General features: G+C 38.2%; 1 protein-coding gene across 4 annotated transcripts in view; it reads left to right on the forward strand.

Annotated features, from left to right (window-relative positions):
- Positions 1-17,216, forward strand: part of TTC7B (tetratricopeptide repeat domain 7B) — a 120,688-nt gene extending 103,472 nt beyond the window's left edge. For all 4 annotated transcript variants that reach the window (XM_026849657.1, XM_026849658.1, XM_026849659.1 and 1 more), the window contains one exon: positions 16,214-17,216. In XM_026849657.1, coding sequence (XP_026705458.1) covers positions 16,214-16,435 — 222 coding nt within the window. In that variant the 3' untranslated portion in view covers positions 16,436-17,216. The remainder of the gene's footprint in view (positions 1-16,213) is intronic.
- The last annotated feature ends 1,635 nt before the right edge of the window (positions 17,217-18,851 follow it).

Raw genomic sequence — 18,851 nt, forward strand, 5'->3', positions numbered from 1 at the left:
GACATTTGATTCCTTCAAAATTTTTTTCTAAATACTTTGATGAAAAGTCCCAGGGTTTTTAAATGCTTCTCTCTTATCCCAGGAACTAAACTTCATAAGTGAAGTTATTAATGTTTCTTTTATGGATGTATCTGAAATTAACATTTTAGTTCAATTTTTTTCCTGTGTTGTAAGTAATTGATTAGACTTTTTAATCAGTGATGCTGGTAGAATGATTTGTTGCAGTTCAGTGTGTTCGGTCTCCTTCAGCCAATACTGATACACTGTTTATATCACACACATTGAACTTGCTGTCTAAGACTGATATCCTTAGGAAATCAGGCTTACTAAATCATTATTGTTTGTGTGTGTTCATCAGCTTTGCCTTCATAACTTAAATTCTTTAGTCAGCTTCATCTGAATAGAAGAGGGAATGACGAAAAAAAAAAAAATAAAGGCTTGTGCAAGTATTACAAAAATAGACGCAGGAAGAAGAGCTACCAAAGCTGTTTTAAAGATTTCAAATTTTTATTAGATATCAGCAAGTACACATGCGAGCGAGAGTTTTTAAGTTCTATATAAGACACAGTTATTAGAAAACCAAACCAGGCTTCATGACTGTCAGTGCTTGTGGAGGTAACTGTTAAAAGTTGACTTTTAAAAATTATTCCAGGATATAACATAATGTATTCTGCTCCATTAAGTTAGTTAGCTATATAACTTGATAGGATAACATATTTAGACAAAATAGTGAATTGTGATTGTTATAAAGACCTTATCAGTAAAGGGTAGTGGTAATAATTTATTTTTTTTTTTAAATCATGAAGATATAAAATTTCTTCTGTACAATACACAGTGTCAAAATTGTTTCAGAACTCTAAATCTACATGGACAAAGATTGTGTTCGGTATCACTTTGGAAAAATACTTGCCTTCTGTGAGAGGTGATCTGACCTACTAAGAGAAAGGACTGCTTTTGCCTTGGTTTCTGAATTAAAATTTCTCTGTTGTTAAGTGGTTTATGCTACCTTAAAATAACATTTAAAATCAAGACATAGTTTTAAAAGTATATTCTCTCATTTAAAAACAAAACCCTTTATTTTCTCAATGGAGGCAAGTAATAAAGCAGATGTTCTCAAGTGGTTACAGATGTTCAAAAGACGAGCAAGTGAATGTCTATCAGCTGCAAAGCCATTTCCATTTCCAATTTTCATGGTCTTTTTTACAGTTTGTCCTGACAGCTGATAACAGCTTCTTTGGGGTTCTGTCTGGTTTTTAATTTAAGACCTTTTGAAAAAGTGATAGCCACAATGGCATCAGAACAGATGGTATTATGAGGGTCACAGACCCAAAAACTTACCAGAGGGCTCTGAAATGCTATGATACAAGTACCGTCTGTGATGACGCTTTGTCATGTAGATTGAGTGCCCAGCCAGAAGATGGTAGGTTACTGTTGCCAGAAATAACTGTTCTTGATACAAAGTCTAAACCAGTATGAAATACTGTCAGATTTATTAAAGTAATTGATACGTCAGACTTAATATCCTTTAAAATTGTGATACCATTGTGTGAGCAGCTGGTGATCTCTGTTGAAAACAAATGATGTAGCTTTAGCCTGGGCATCCAAAGTCATTTCATTTGCTGCAGAATCAAACCCTAAGCTTCCTAAAAATGGAGGAAGTTTTATTCGTAGGTGTAGTCTTTCTGCCACGTACATTACATGTGATTTAATGTAATGTTTGTAGCTGTGTATTTTTGCTGAAGATAAAATCTGTGGATGTTTAATACAGTAGCTGGTAGGAAATGTTTGTGTCTTACCCCACACTCAGTGGCTGCCTTAAATTCCAGAATTCCCGCCTTCCTCACCACACCCACGCTGTTGCTGTAGCTCTTATCCTTGAAAGTGGAAGCTGCCACTCTGCATTTCATCTCTTCACTCAGTGAGCATTAACTTCCCACTTTGCTTATTCTGATCAAATCCTAGCTTTGTGTGGGAGTGCCTTTTCTGCCATTCTTGTGTTATTCCTGCCAACTGTGCTCCAGTGAACTAGAAAAGTGACTCAAATGGACAAGATTCTGACACTCTGGGAAGCAGAATTCAAATCTACTTCAGCTGCCTGTCAGCTGACAATAGTAAACCAAAGGAAAGGACTGAGAAAGAAACAGGATTTTGAATTACCCTTTCTCTACAGATTCCAACCTTGTGCACTAATTTATTATGCAGTTTGGAAAATGGATTTCAAGAGCCATAAACCAACCATGGCATATGATTTAACATGCTGTGTCAATCAGTGCAGTGATGGATAACCATTTATAAAAAGTCCTTAACCGCATTAAACTTGTGTTTTGCCTTAATCTGTAACAGGAATGTGATACCCATCATGGATACCAAAGGTAAAATTAGCAGTGGAAATTCAAGTACAGAAATGGTGGCAAGTACTTGCTGGTGGAAGATTATGGAGGAGTTGGCCAAAATTCTGAAAGAACTAGTGGGTGAAATAACAAATCATTAGTCCAGTAATATTTAGTGAAACCTAAGTTAACAAAAAATTGTAGGATAGTTAATATATTACCTTTACTTGGGAAGAGTAGTTGCAGGAGGAAGGCATCAGTTCAGGTGTCAGTGAGACTTGGAGACCCTTCAGAAAAAGAAATGTGATGACTTTCACAAATATAAAATACAAGAGCAAGACTGAGTATGGAAATGACTGGGGAGGACAAAGAGCTGAGGTACTAATTGATCTGAGCTACATCTCCTTTGTTCTACAAGAGCTAAGTCTTCATTGTTGAGGAGTTGAAGCTCAACACAAGACATCATGTTGTCCCAGTTACCAATGTCAGCATCTTGTCAACTGTGTAGTCTCAACATTAATTTTGTAAGCCTACAGATTTCTTCTTCCCTGATGGAAGGCGGTGGTGTTCATGCTCCACAGGTTGCTTTGTGTCCCCAAAATACGGAGACTGCCATGCCCAGTAAAACCAGTAGAGGCTGGCCAACAGGGCAGGTGTACCCTCAGTGTGAACTGAAGTTTCACTTGGGGTTTCCTCCCCAGCTGGCCCTGGGATTCTCTTGTAATCCCAAATAAAGTGGCTGGATGAAAAAACTGGCCTGTTGCTTTTCATCAGGGTTGTCCTTATACACAATGAGCACTGAGGTGACTGAGTTGCAGACTGGAAATTCTCTGAAGTGTTTCCTGGGAGGAGTAGGAAACTTTAATAATAATATATGCTCATTATAAACATGACAGAATATGCATAATCAAAATAAGGCTAGAATACACTGGCACTGGAACAAACTGAAGCAAACTGGGTAGGGAAAAAATTGGGAAAATGGTTTGAAGAGGATTCCAAGCTAAACACTGTGAAACAGAAACCCTGTGCTAAGGTTGTCTGTAACAAAAGGGGAGCAAATTGAATGACCTCAGAGGGCTCTTCTGATCTGATGTTAATTAAACTGAAAATACTTTATTTTTTACAAGTTTTAAATAAAAAATTAACAGTGATCCACAAAAAGATAGTTGTGAGAAAACCTGATAGGCTTATATGGAGTTGAATTATAAAAGGTAGGTGATACTTCAATTATATTTACCTGTTTGTTTCCAGATCAGTATTGGCAAAAGCTGATTTGTTGAGATACATTAAATTTATTTTTAGGTTTTTTAAAAATTATTTTAATTGTTTTTTTTACAAAACACTGCTGTTTGGGTTTCTCTCTTTGATTGTCCAAAGCTTTTTTTCCTCAGTTTTGTGAAACATAAGTCAGTATATAAAGAAATACTTTGTTTTGTATTTATGAAAGTGCTAAAAGCCCTTTCTTAGGCAATGGTTAAGGTTTGGCTCTTCTGATCTCTGCCTGATGGTGCACAGATGGGAGGGTGTATGCCTTCCCTCCACACTGAAAATAGCCTTCCCTTAAAGATGGATCTGCTGGCAGTTGTCCTGTCAGACTGACCAGTCTACCTACAACTTCTGCCTTTCATTTAAGAATCAAGGAGGAGAAGGGGTGCGTTCCCTCTCATGCCGGGAGAATTTTGCAAACAGCCATGAAGATGGCTTTTCCCACTGTAGTGCATTAAGCCTGAGGAGATGGCAATTCACGTCTGTTTTGGGGGGGGAGGAAGTGCTCTGTTTCCTGGGGATGCTATTAAAAAAAAAAAGTATTAATGCTATATTAAAAATAACCTCTTCTTCTTAGAGGTTACTTCAATGCCTATGTGCTGCTGTGGTGTCATAACACTTTTGAAGCAGTGACGTTAGCCACAATTATAACATATGTATGTACATACCTCTATATGCAAAAGTCTCTTTGGCTAAGGGCAAAAGGAATAAAAATATGAAATATGTGCTTTAATCGTTGAATTTCTGGTTTACTTTAGTAATGAAAGGACTGGTCATCTTTTATCTTATACTGCAGTTCTGACTCTGAATATTTAATACAGCATTTGTCAGAATATTTGAGAGAAATGCATATGTATAAATGCAAAAAAGGTACTTCAGAAGAGTATCATTCACTTCTGATTCCTTTTTCATTGACTCAGAAGTTCAGACAAGTAGTATTGAGTGTGTACAAGTATGGATGACAAGTGTTGGCTTTCAATATAGTGACTATCGAGCTAAAGATCTCCAAAGTACTCAATTTGAACTCTGGCAGTTCTACCAATTATGAATTTTAACCACAGAACCAAATACTGGATCTGCAACTCCGATTTTTCTTTGATATACAAGCTATTCCCCTGACTTCAGATTGATTTCTTCATTAGAACATTTGATCAGTTTTTTTAATAACTATTTCTAGAAGCCACATACCACCACTATGTTCATTGTAATTTTATAGAAAAAACTGTCAGTAATGAAAAGCAGCTTCTTATAAAGTCACTGCTTACTATTTCTGATTATTTATTCTTTAAGTCTATCAGTGATTGTCTGATGCACAGAACATCATTAATTTCTTTATGATAATTTTGCATGGAGCACAAGCTTTCAAAACTAGGAACCTGGAGATGTACTAAGCTGAAATCAAATCTTTAGTTAAAGGAATAAAAATTCTGAATTCTCAGTATCCTTAATTCTTCTGAAAAATCCAGCTTTTGCTCAAATGCTTGAATATTGACTCAGTGGGCAGACTTTGAGACTCCTCGTTTCAAGAATCTTGGTCTGAGGTTTTCTGTTTCTCTAACCTGTTCTGCAATTGTATAATTTTTGGAGGATTTGGGTGGGTTTTTTTTAATTGAAAGCACTTTTATATTAGTCCTAAGTCTTGAATAACAGAAATAGCAATTTTCTCTACTTCTGACCCTGTGACTAACAAACTGGGAAGACAATGGCATCAGTAACAAACAGTACCTGGGAGTCTCTATAGGTAGCACAATGATGCAGTAAACCTACCCTTGCTTTTGAAACCAGGCAATGTTGAAATACAGCCACAGATTAGACTGATAAAATGGTAGGATTTCAGTACCGTAATTAGGTCATGCACTTATATCTACAGAATGTCTACATAGGGAACAAAGGGTGAGCGTATGAATGACAATATACAAGAATATACTGAATTAAGGAAATTTCTGTGGGCCCATTTCATAAACAGCACTGTCTGAGCTGTGATCTCTAGCACCGGTTTTTGTTACAGGTGTATGTATTACTTGAAGGATGCTATACATCTTTTCTCGTTTGTGGGAAAGGTGAGAAGATGCTGATGTGGCTTCAGTGCTGGAAGGGCGGGGAGGGAAGACATAGTGCTGCTGAGCTTCAAGATGGAGGGAGGAGATCGAGAGACGAGTCACCTGCACTTCAGTGTCGCCTCATAGTGTCACAGCTGGGAGAAAGTGTAAAACATTTGCACCAGATAACTAGTACTCCAAGTTCAGGACTAGCCATAATCTGAGGACTAAAGTTGTACTTAATTATTCCCTGATGCCAATGGTGATGCAGTACTTGCCAGAGCTGTAGCCACCTGGCCTCTGAAGGGAGAACTGTGATTTTACTGTGTAGATACAACGTATGAAATAAGACCCTCAGTATAATTTTCAGGTGGAGATTAAAAATTAGTCTCTGAAGTCACTAGCTGTTTCACTCTACCACTAAGGTGTTTTATTTGTTTCCAATGTGCTTGCTATACTCAAATTAGTTCTTGCCATCTAGCATGGTAGTTATGCTGGTTTTATAAGCTGATAGGCGTTCACATAAAGTGTAAATCAAAATTACAGCCGACTATTGCAAGATCATGTTGTCTTAACAGGAAATTCATTTCCCCGAGAGCTTCCATCTTGGTGGAAGGCTACAATCAGCAGTTTTAAAAAACAAACTTCGGTTTTGAACTTTTCTGCATTATCTGCTTTGAACAGTAACAAAAAGGCAAGCACATCCCTGTTGGAAGGGGTCAGTCATTTTCAAGGAGGTTATAAATACACAGATGCACAAACAACCACGCATGTTCGTTATTCCATGCTGGCAATGTAAAGTTCAATGAGTAACAAAGCCAAAGTTGTTGTTTTAAAAATCTGTTGCCAAGCAGTAGGTTTTCTCCTAGCAACAAGTGTTTTGCAGCAGGGGAAGCAATTGGATACCTTAGGGGGGTATGTTAGCACTGGGGGAAGGGTAAAGAAATAACAAACTGGGGTTTGGAGCTTGCTTCGGCAGTGACACAGAGCACAGAGCTGTTCCTGGCTGTGCTGGGTATCGAGGAAGGCAAGTGAAGGGGGGCAAGGCAGGAAGGGACACGTAGGACAGGCGGTGAACAAAAGTATTGCCTGCTGGCGCAGGTTCCTATTTGTTCATCAGTTGCTTTGGTTAAGTTTAGTGAGTGATCAGCTGTAGTAGTATCAGCTGGTTGTCCTCATTTAAAAAAAAAAAAGAAAATCCATACTGAACTCCTAGGAAGTTTTATTCAGAGCACATTTTAAAAAACACACTTTTCATTTTTCAAAAGAATTGCTTTACTAGAGAAAACGAGATAAGTAGTTTTATATACTGCATTTTGGAAACAAATTACATACACTTTGTAGTTTCTTTTCCCCATTAAAAAAATTATGCATTTATTTTATGGAGAATTATCTTTACTTGTAAGCATTAGTGGTCAGTCCAGTTGTTTTTAAACCTTATGATATGGACACCCTTAAAAATCCCTACATTAAAATGCTTCTGTGTCTGTCATTGTAGACACACAACTATGTTTATTCATTGTTAGTCTGATGGAATGGCTTATTTCAAACTGATGCACCATGTCACAGGTTTTTTGCACTTGCAGAAAATAGTTACTTACAGTGACTAAACATGCAACAGGTCTTGGTATATGCCTTTGAAAGAAGGAGTTAATAAATGATTTCTTGTGCAAAGTCATACTTCCATTAGATGGATGTGTTTCAGCATAAATTCATCAGCTAAAAGGAAAATAGGAGAGCATAGGCTATAAATAATGTGCTATTTCACTCTACGCAAGTGTAAACTATTGATTATAGAATACATTTAAAACGTGTATTTTTATCACAGAGGATGGGAAATACCAGCTGCAGAATTTTATTTATTTTTCCATATATCATGACAAATTCTTTTCGTTTTGCCTTGCTAACACTTCTTCTGTTTCATTATTATAGCATAACACTGTCAAGTCGCTGGTAAACCTTCAAGTTTGATAGATTTGTTTGAAAATAGCAGCCACCTTAACACATGCAAAACAGTCTGAAAAAGCAGCATGTAACAAGGGGCAGTTTTGTGATGCTAAAATTACAGTGCATATGGATTTGCAATGCATACATTGCATATTAATTTTTGTAACTGTTTATGGTCATAATCCTTGATTTTTCAAGTCTTTTAGATAAGATGGGAAGTTTCTATCATGTCTTTCTGCATACCATTGTTGAAAGTTGATTCTCTCTTAGACAGGATGGGACTTGTTTAACAAAAAAATAAAATAGTGAACTGGGAAAATTACTGTGGAGTCGGATGTAGTGAGTTCTCTAGGCCTTTTGTTACTACTTTTAAAAATAATTATCCACATCTGTTTAGCTTCTATATCTGATTATATATTTGTGGCTGCTAGCTTGTTGGGCTTCAGCAGGTCATCAGCAAACCAGGAAAGTAGTATTTCTGCTGTTCTTTGTTCTCCCTGCTCTCATCATTAAAAGCACAGTAAGTCTATTTTTATTTTCACATGCCTATAATGTTTTCTTAGAGCTGTTGTTTTTGCAAGGGAAACTTTTTGCTCTGAGTGGTATTTTCTAGCTTGCATCATTCAAGTTTAGAAGCTCTTTAGCAAACAAGTCATGTAATAGACCTACTAGGAAAAAGTTAATATAAATATTCTGTTTGGTAGAATTCAAATCTCCGTAGCTGGGTCTTTTGCAGGTCAACAGACTGTGATTCTTAGACATGGTGAGCATCTCTGATGCTTTTTTGCGTGTTAGGTCAGCCACATTTCTTCTTCACATACACTTTCCATTTCTCCCAGTTATCAGTTTCCTTCTCTGCAGAGTTACAAGAGAGTTCAGTGCTGAGAGTTCAGCATCCTCTCTGAAGAAGGCCGAAGTGCAAATGGACTCATGGACAATGTTCCCATTATATTTTTTCCACTTTGAAATAAATTTTGTTGCTTTTGAGGATGTCTCCCACCTGTAGTCTATATTTTTCTTAGAGAAAATTAAATTGTTCCTCTTGGTATCAGATGAATAGAAGTAAAATCTCAAGTGGTGCTTCTATTGAGACTGAGAACTGCTTATTTTCCCAGAGGTGTGGAGAAGAAGTCAGACACTTAAACCTTTAATAAAAACCTCCAGTTCTCTTGAACAGAAAATTTTAGTCATATTGAAGAAACCACAGTGATCTTTGTAGTGTTACCTTTCTACTTTTTCTTTTTTTCAATTATTGCAAATATTTAGTACTTTATGATGAAGCGCTGGTTTGGTGAGACATACAGTGGGTGATAATTATGGCTGTAATTTTTAAAAAATTATTTCTGTGAAAAATATTTGAATGTTAGCTTCTTATTGCCTAACAGCAAATTTAAAAAGTAACCTTACTGGAGTCCTCTAAATGGCTTTTTTTTCATGCTCTCAAAATCAGGAATTAGTTATTTAAGTACTTTTCCATTTCTGTCCAATGTTTATTTTTCTAGATGTATGTTCTCTGTTGACTGTTTAGTTATTCATTATGACAGGTTAATTTGCAAAGAGAAAGCCTGTTTACAGAGAAAATATACCTTTGCAGTGAAGACTACACTACATGCTTATTTAAGCAATTATAGCCTTCTGCAGTTGCTTACTGTATCATGTTGTTCAGATTCTGAGTGATGATATTTAATTAATATATAATGATGCATTTTCTAACTGAAGGGATTACTTGGAGAATGTGTAGAGCTGCATTTGGAAATTAGAATTCATTTGAATGTTTTCAGTTCTAAAAATGCTTATTACATTTAGCTAATGAAAAGTAACCTTAATATATTGAATTGCAAGGGGAAAAAATAACTGTGCCACAATATAATTTTGACATGTCCAATATATATCAAAATATAATTCTGGCTTATTGAAGAAGGTATTAATTTTAATTACTGCATTTATTGTGCCATCACCGTAGACCAAATTTTGAATGTATCTTGTTTATCTAGGATACAGAGATATGTACTGACAATACTGAAGTTTATCTGACTGGACTGGGGATTTAGGTCCTGTTGAAGTGAATATGCTGATTAAACATCTTGTCTTACATGCATTTTAAGATTTCGTTATGCATCTTTCTGTGACCAAAAGAGTGTGAATATAGCTTGAGGTTGGTTTGTTTGTCTTAAAAAAGAGGCCTCATGGATTTGAAGATTTCAGAATCCATTAATTTAGTCATACTAGCTTTCTTTTTTCAGAAATAGGCTGGATACCTACCATAATTTTGCTTTATAAGGACTGTCGTGGTTTAAACAGGGCTGGCAGCTGAACACCACACAGCCACTCGCTCACCCACCCCACCCCGGGGATGGGGGAGGAGAGAATTGGAGGGTCATAGGTTGAGATAAAAACAGTTTAATAATTGAAATAAAATAAAACAGTAATAACAGTAATATAGAGTACAAACGGGTAATGCACAATGTGATTGCTCACCACCCACTGACCAATACCCAGCCCATTTCTGGCTGGCGAACCTGGAAAAAAGAAGATCCTGCAACCACAATCCCTGAAGCAAGAGAGAACCCCCTCCTTCCCAGCCAACCCTCCTCTGTATACTGAACGTGACGTTATATGACATGGAACATTTCATCAGCCAGTTTGAGTCCATTGCTCCCTCACAGCTTCTTGTGCACCTGCGCACTGACGGGGCATGGGAAGTTGGGAAGTCCTTGATTTCTTAGCAACAACTGAAAATATCAGTGTATTATCAACACTGTTCTGATACCACATCCCATACTGAATCTAAACCACAGCAGTCCTCTAGCTACTAAGAAGAAAAATTAACTCTATCCCAGCTGAAACCAGGACATCTTTGTATTCATTAGTTGGACATTTCTCTGCACATGCTGCTTCAGAGTAACCCAAGAAGTGAAGGAAAAGTTGTTCATACAAGAGAAGCATCAAGTAGTAATGTTATATAAGCATGCAAATGTTATCACCTCTCAGTGCAGTTAAAGGGAGAAACTGATGCTGGAACAGGAGTAGTGGAAGCTCCCTGGGCCCTCTAGACAAGTTTCTTCCTTGTAACCCTCAGAGCATGTAAGCTCTTCCTGTAGGACTTGGTCTTAACACTGTTTTGTACCCTGCTATTGTGAGTAGAAGGCTGTTCCAAAATATCTCTGCTTCAATTGCCAGGAAAGTTTTCACCTTTTTTTTGGTAAACTTACAGCCAATTTATACACGTATTCTTGGGCCAACATTATTCTCTAACGAAAATAGTTTTTCTCTATTCTGTTCTCTCTACTGTTCTTATAGCAAATAACTTCACCTCCTCTCAGCTTGTGATTTGCTAGGTTAAACAAACCGAGTCTCCTCTTGTAAATTAAGATTTTTATTGATTGTCTCAATAGTCATTTTCTGTGCCAGTTTGACCTTTGTTGAATAGAGGAGACTCTACAGGGTGCCAGAGGAGGCCCTACTATAGCTGTGTACAGCACAGCTGCTGAAGTCTCTGTTGTCTTTCTTGCTGGTAGAAACCTGTCCTGGCGTCAGTTGAGTTTTCCTCTTTCACACTGGTACCTTTTCACACTGTTATCCCGTGATTGCCAGATATATCCAAGTCCTTCTCCCAAGCTACTTGGCTGACAGGCTTCCAACAATGCCACGGAACTCGTGTTACTGTTCTGTTCTTTTCCACTTCGTTTTACTGACTTTTGCCACATTTCTATTATCCTACTTCTCGTGATCAGCCTGTTGCTTTCTATATCATATTCTCTTAACTTTTTCTTAGCTAACTGTATCATCACATAATTCTTGTGATGTGTTGCTAATTAAAACACTAGACATGATTAGTCCCAAGTCAGTATCCAAAATACACAACATATAATTGCCATTCCTTAACGCATGCAAGGTAAGTGTAAATGAAGGTTATTCAGCCGAATGTTTTGGATGGTACATTAAGATATTTCTATCTGTTCAGACTCAATAGCTGTTTCTCTGGGTGGTATTTTGACAACAGTGCCAAGGGCCTTCAGTCAGGGGTTGAGCCCTGTTTGGCTGAGCATTATAAAAACAATCCTCAAATAGATGCTTTGGTGAAATAGGCAAAGAATAGCAGTTTTGTATGTGGGGCAGTGTAAAAGGAAGTGTAAAGTGTGATCATCGGGGAAGGAAACACATGTAAAATCGTTGACCAACTAGAGCGAGAGTTTGTGTCTCCAGACTGGATGAGGAAAGCATCAGCAAGATCTTGAAAATAACCTGCAGCAGAGAAGAAAATTGGAAACACTTTTCCCTCCTTTTTATAAGTTTCTGAAGGGTTTTGTTCTGGTTTTTAGAAAGCCATTTCTGTAGGCTCTTGAAATTGAGAAGTCCCTGTTACTCTCAGCTCTGAGCCCCAATGATGGCCAGAGCACTGTAAAGGGCTGTTGACCTTTCCTTGGGCAGAGAGCATCTGAACTCCACAGATCTATGGGTACTGTTGATTATTCAGCGTGACTAGTATAAATATCGACAAGAAGCACTGCTTTCACTTCTTGGGATGATGGCACAAAAAAGTCTTTTTGTTTCTTCATATTCCCTTCACTTTCTGCCTGTGCCACTTCTGATTAGAGTGTTCTCTTGGAGCTTTCTGGAGTTACAAAATAAACTTCTACAATGTAAAACTGGCTACAAGAAAAATAAGATTTGCTTAGAGAGTTTAAAACAGAAAAACAGCCTGAACAGACAGAAGCTGGAAGCCCTTACACAGGGGAGATCAGTGGTTTGGCAAAAACCTCCAAAAGAACCCCAAATTTCTCAGTAAACCAAACATGTGGAAAAATAATAAAATTTGTTCAGAGCTGCAAAATGAAGCAGCCCACACGCATTACAGGCTTTTATAACTATGTTAGAAACAAATATTATAAATTTATCGGTCTTTTGTGTGAAAGAGATGCAATAATAGGGAAGATCCTGCTTTCTCCTAGCAGGATGCCAACAGTTGTCTTAAACACCTCTGTCAAGTACTGCAGCATTTGAAAATGTAGAAAGAACAAATAGTTTGCCTTAGATTAGTATAAGCCCTCAGGAACTTCCTGTTTTCATCATCTTCTGTAGAATGGGTGTTTTCCTACTAATATTTCTTATTGTTTATTCAAATTACTATACAGCAGTTTGTCTAATTGACTCAGGTTCCAAAATCCTACCTTTTTTTTTTTTTTAAGTTTATATGCCTGTTTATAAAGAGGGTATAGGGAGAAGGCATACTGTTTAGGTTTTAAAGCAACATGCTAAGTCTGAAGGTGTGAGCCGTATGTCACTTAGGTACCTCTCTGTTTTTGCAGAGTTGATGTGTTGTTCAAGTCCATCTGTGGCCATAAAGCAAGAGACCTAACATTACTCTGCAGATAAATATTGTCTGTACATCTGCTGCTAAATAGATAAAGGACAGAACTGGTAGCTTCAAGATTTTGTTTCCAGTTAGAAAGCAAAGGAAAATACACAGTGAAGGATTAGGATAATTTGTACTGATTTCTGGGAAATCTTAGAGGAGTTTTCATTTGGGGTTTTTTTTTTTTTGATTTTTGGTTTTACTGGTTTAGTTTTTGGTTTGTTTTGTTTTCCTGAAGGATTTAGTACAGAGAGCAAGCATATGATGACAGCTGGTAAACTGGAGGTCAGTTTTCTTGGATGGGTGGTGGTTCGAGGACAATGAAGGATGTTGCTGCGTGATAGGCATGCCTGCTTCTTCTCCCTGTGGTCTGTAGCGTAATGCTTAATAGAGCAAAGTCAGGCAAGGACTGCAAACAATTTGAATGTTCTGTGCCTCAGAATTTTAATGAAGTCATCTGTGAAGAAAAAGCTACAAACTGCACACTCACAATATATGACATCTGACTGTCATTCTGAGAGAGTTAATGAATCAGAGGGCATTGTGTCTTCTTTCTCTAGATCACTTGTTTGAGCTCAGCCCACAGCTATAGTGACCAAATGTCACTGTTCTTTTCATGCTTAGAATGAAATGGGTCTGACTTTCTCTCCAGTGGTTCTTTGGAAGCAAGGCTCACTGCCCCAGTTGTTGCTACCCAAGGCAAGAGTCTTTTACCATCCCAACCTGAGACACCAGTGAAAGACTGACTTTTGGGAGACTCTCCCTCTAAAAGCTGTGCTCTCAAAACATGAGGGTACAGGATGCAACCTGATTGCCCATGCAAGAATGGTTCCTTCGCTAGTGCTAAGTAGTCTATATATTTAGAAAAGTGTAAGAGCAGGCAAACAGCTAGTATTTGCTCTGGTTCTATCAGATGGAAAATCTCAGCCACACTTTTTTCCAATAGGGCAGATATGACATAACGTATTTGTGTTCCCATCAACAGGCTAATATCTGCAAAATTTGGTTGTTTTGATTCGCAGAAACGGACTCTGCAACTTGGAGAGAGTTATAGAGCAGGCATGTTTACTCCAGTGCCAGGGTCCGAGGGGATTTCTCCACAAAGCTTGCACACCAACAGCACATTTTTATAGAGTGTGGATATCCATATTAATTGGATTGCATAATACAAGCATACATATGCATAAGTAAGGCTGGGTTAGTTCAAAAGCTGGTGTCAGCAGTTTATCTTTGTACCTGCGTATTGCCTCCTGGTGGGTGTCTTTTGGGGGTCTTTGGGAGGAAGGCTCACAATCTTTCTCACCTTGTACTTTTCCTTGGAGCATGCGCAGATTCTCTTAGCCAATTTCTTGAACAACAAGAGTAGTTCCAGCTGGTTTACCACCTCTATCTTATCTAAAAGCATCAGTATATCAGTTTCTATCACCCATATATGGCTATCTATCCACTACAAAACCTAAACTTGTTAGAATGCATCTGCTTTCCAAGCACGCGTCACTTATTTTTGTTGAACATAGTAGTTCCTTGGTAAGTTTCCACAGAACAATCATGGCAAGCAGGATTATTAAGCAATATTATTATAAATTACTATAAGTAAATAAGTTGTAAAGCAGGTGATCATTTCCTTGTATCAGTTTCCTTTGGTCTTGAAAAGAAGCTTGTATCATTAGGAAGTGGGGAAAATAGTCTGGCATATTTGGGGATAAAAGTATTACTACTAAGAACTCGCCTGTTTAGTATAAGATATCAAATCTGCACAAAAAAAAATAAAAATTAGAGCATCTTGTCTCAAAAAATAAGAACATTTTAGTTTTACTAAGGTTAGGTGCATGCAGCCAAACCACCTTTACATATTCCATCTCCTTTCTTAAGTTTTTGTAGTTTCACATCTGATACCTACCAGTCACTGACAGTGACTTTCCTGCAGGGAAAAAAACATTGACCCTGAGAGTTATCTGATTTTTGGATTGAAAGTACTGTTCACTCACTCTGGAAATGCTGACTCACTTGACAGCTCAAAAAAATCCAAACCCAGAAAAGCCTTCTAGCACCTTTATGTGAGAACATCTGCTAGGCTGATAGAAATTAGCCTTCATTGCATTTATTTACTTGGCAATACTATACAGCGTTCTTTATATTGTTCTTCAAAGCATGGTCTGCTCTGTTGCTCTGTAGGATGGAGTTAGCAGTCTACCATGCTGAAAGTCAGCATGGTGGGTGGAATTCGAGAAATGTATCTTGGATAATGCAAGGTTTGCATAGAATTTCAATACTTTCTAATCATTGGCACTTAGGTTTGTAAGGATTTGAGGGGCAGATATCCAGAGAAAAATAAGAGAAATCGTGGTCCAAGGAGTCGGGGCTGGGAGGGGAGAAGTCGCAGTGAATCTGTAAGCATGTAATCAGGACGCCTCTCTGGAAAACAAAGATTTGTTGTCCATGTGCATTTTGCAATACAGAATTACAAGGTAAAAATGCATAACATTGCTAGGATTGTTATAATTACAGAGTAAAGCTCTCTTACTGGGTCATTCCATGACTCCTCTGGCAAGTAACATAGCTGAATGTGGTGGATGGAGATCTCCACTGCTTCATTCAGCCCATATCCTAGTGGGTTTGGACATCCTCTTGGATCACGTGGTGTTGAACCGGATCCCATCCCACAGAGGAAGACTGTGGGGAAAGCATCTGTGTCTAGGAAGCTCCTGAGGAAGTTACCTGCCTGCTGGACTATGCACTACCGGTGCAATATTAGTCCCAGCACGCTTCCCATTCCACAGGCTGAATTGAATACCATGGCTGTTGCCCATTAGGCTGAACTCTGCTCTGTTACTGCCATCCCTGAGAGCCGATGGTGCTGTGTGTATGATCTCAGATGTTAGGAGCTGGGTTGCTGAGATGCACAACCAGGATACAAACACTTCAGGGCACACACTTTAGTCAGACTTTAGACACAAGAGCTTGCCACAAAAGCTCAGGTACTTACTGATTTTTGGTGGTTGGGTGGAGGTTTTGTGGTTCGACTCAGTTTTTGCATTTCAGTGTCTTTGTTTCCTGTCCAAAGCCACTTGATTCCTTGTTGGTGTGGAGTAGCTTACTCCAGTCCTGCTTCAGGTCACTTCTTTTGTTTAAAAAAAAAAAAAAAAAATTACACAGTCTGTAACACTTTGAATCCAAGATCTACCTTCACTTATTTCAATGTTGTGACACATCATTTGTGCTTCAGGAAAGTCCTACTGGCCAATCTCAACCATTTATCTTTCTTTTTCTTGAAGGCTCTGATACTTCACCAGCTCGGGCGCTATAGCTTGGCAGAGAAGATTCTCAGAGATGCCGTCCAGGTGAACTCCACAGCCCATGAGGTCTGGAATGGCCTGGGAGAGGTGCTGCAGGCTCAAGGCAATGATGATGCCGCAACCGAATGCTTCCTGACAGCACTGGAGCTTGAAGCTAGCAGTCCCGTGGTCCCTTTTACCATCATTCCTAGAGTCCTTTGAGAGGGCATCTTGATAAACCGATTTTGGTCTGACTTCTGAGTGAGGAAACCCAGTGTATCAGGCTGCCTGGTAACTCGTTAGTTTGAAAAACTTCAGAGCTACAGGTAACAAACTCCAGTCTTTGGCGGGAAAGTGGCCAAAACAGTGACGTGATGGAATGTATTCATTAATGTTAGACTAAGAGGACAAAATGGCTAGTCAGAACCAAACCACTCATATCACCTACATTTTTGCCCTGGTAGTTTTAAAACATCATTATATTGTTCATGGATGATGTGCCATATTTTGTTAGTGATACTTGAGTGTTACATAAAATTATAATGGAATCAACTACCAAATGTAGAATAAGTTAAAATTCAGTGGCAGAGCAGACTATTTTTAACAAGGCTGTTAATAAAACTGTTCTCTTCCTGCCTCTCAACCTCTTTTGGCCCAAAGTCAAAATGTGAATTTTCTGTTTCCATCTCTATTTTAGTCCAGGCCAGAAAATCAGTTGAGTTCTTGTTTTCAGTTGTTAATAACTGTGATGTGTGGCTAACTGTTATCTCTATTTAGAGCAAAGGCTGAGTACAAGAATATTTATATTTTACCAATGTATGCCTGTTACAAAAAATATATTGGTTATTTAAGTTTAACTTTTTTATGTGAATTCAGAGTTTATTTATCGATGGAAATATGTAAAAAGTAAGCCTCAAATGGAATATTTACTGACACTCCTTATACATGACCCACACTTGGCTAAATGGGAAGATTATGTTAATAATAAAATGATTTTTAAATGCAACCTTTCCTGTGTCCTGGTTAAGAGCCCAGGGGAACATAGATGGCTTGTGAACACATTTTTATGATGTGGGGCCTGTGGCTGGCTAGCCTTGAAGATGAAGGACACCAAAATTAAATGCCCTGAGGCCAGTCTAGAGAAAAGAAGCTGCTATACTCTTTGCCAATGGTATTGTTACCTTAGATTTCAAGTTTCCATAAATCTTCACTACTACTCCTTTTTTATTCCTTCCACTCCACCTCTCAATGAAGCCAGATTACTCTGCCTCTATGTAATGCATAGACATTTACCTATACCTTGGTAGTGCTTGGGAAACGCATGTCAACTATTTACATGCTATTCTTCAGTTTTCTTTACTGTCTTCATAGTTCTTTCTCAACATCTCTTGCACTTTATCCCTTGAAGGAAATGTTGGCTGGTAATGTTTTACGGCCATATCAGGAGTAACAGGGCCAAATGTTTAGCAGACAAATACTTGCCAGAGTTTCTCTGGGATGTGTGGAGAAGAGTTATTCGTTGCAATGAATATTCAGGGTGTGTGAGCTGTAGAGTAGTCTGGTGTCTGCTGATTTATAATGTTGGGCTTGTATGGAGCCTGGGAAGAATTCCAGGTTCCACGTTAGACTGGGTGCTCCTTGGTATTTGTCTCAGTAAGTGGTTTTAAAGTGCTTAGCACAAGATGGCAGATGATTCAGAAAAAATAATGGCAAATGTTTTTCTTTGTCACTCGCCAGAGAGCTTACTCACCTCAAATGCGTGGAGGGTCCTCACTGTAACACGGGATCTGCGCACTCCAGAATCTCCGAAAAGACTTAAACTTGGAGGAGCTCTTCATTTTTGCCTCTCCTTTTCCCCCCTGGCACTTCATGTGCCTTTTAGGCTGAGGCTACTTTCAAATTGTATTTGCTTAGTGTTTAGACCATATGGTCTCTGTAAAATGGACCAAAAGTCTGTAAGAGGTAGTTTTCAAATCTGTTTAAAAGGCAGTAGAAATTGTGTCATCTTGCTCACTGCAAAAACATCAAAAGTTTTCCTTCCCCTTTTAGAGTGCCTGTTTTGCATGTTTTCTTCCTGCTGTCCTTGGCTTTATTTTTTTCTATTTGCCAACTGTTCTCTCTTTTCTAGTCCCAGCTCATAATATATGCTCTGGCCCTGCTGTCTTTTAGCACCCACTATCTGGTACCTGGTGTACCAAAAGATATTGCAAAACCTTTATTTGTTTAATTCAATTCCTCCTGAGCCTTTCTGCTATCACAGTTCAGTTAAATATGTAATACTTTTCACAGACATGCTCCTTCACAATATTTAATCCACCTTTTATTATAGTATCAAAGGTTTTCTAAAAGGCAGTTTGCACCTAGATCTGAGACTAGTGGCCTTTCTGAAGAGAGCTTTAGATGAAAGTGGAGAACAGGAGAATTCTGTAATAGCAGAATTTATCTTTGATTCTTCTCATTTAATTTAAAGTCCTGGGCTCTTTTGATAAACTCCCAAAGTGGAAAGGTTAGCAGTCTAATTGTGTCCTATCTTTTATTAGTGGAGAAGTTGTCACTGCTGTTGTGTATATCAGGTGAACCTGACTATCTGTTTCATTTTTCTTACACTGGAATCAGTTTCACTGTAAATCCACAAGCT

The sequence above is a fragment of the Athene cunicularia genome, assembly GCF_003259725.1.
Source record: "Athene cunicularia isolate RWA chromosome 5 unlocalized genomic scaffold, athCun1 chr5_part1, whole genome shotgun sequence".
NCBI lineage: Eukaryota > Metazoa > Chordata > Aves > Strigiformes > Strigidae > Athene > Athene cunicularia.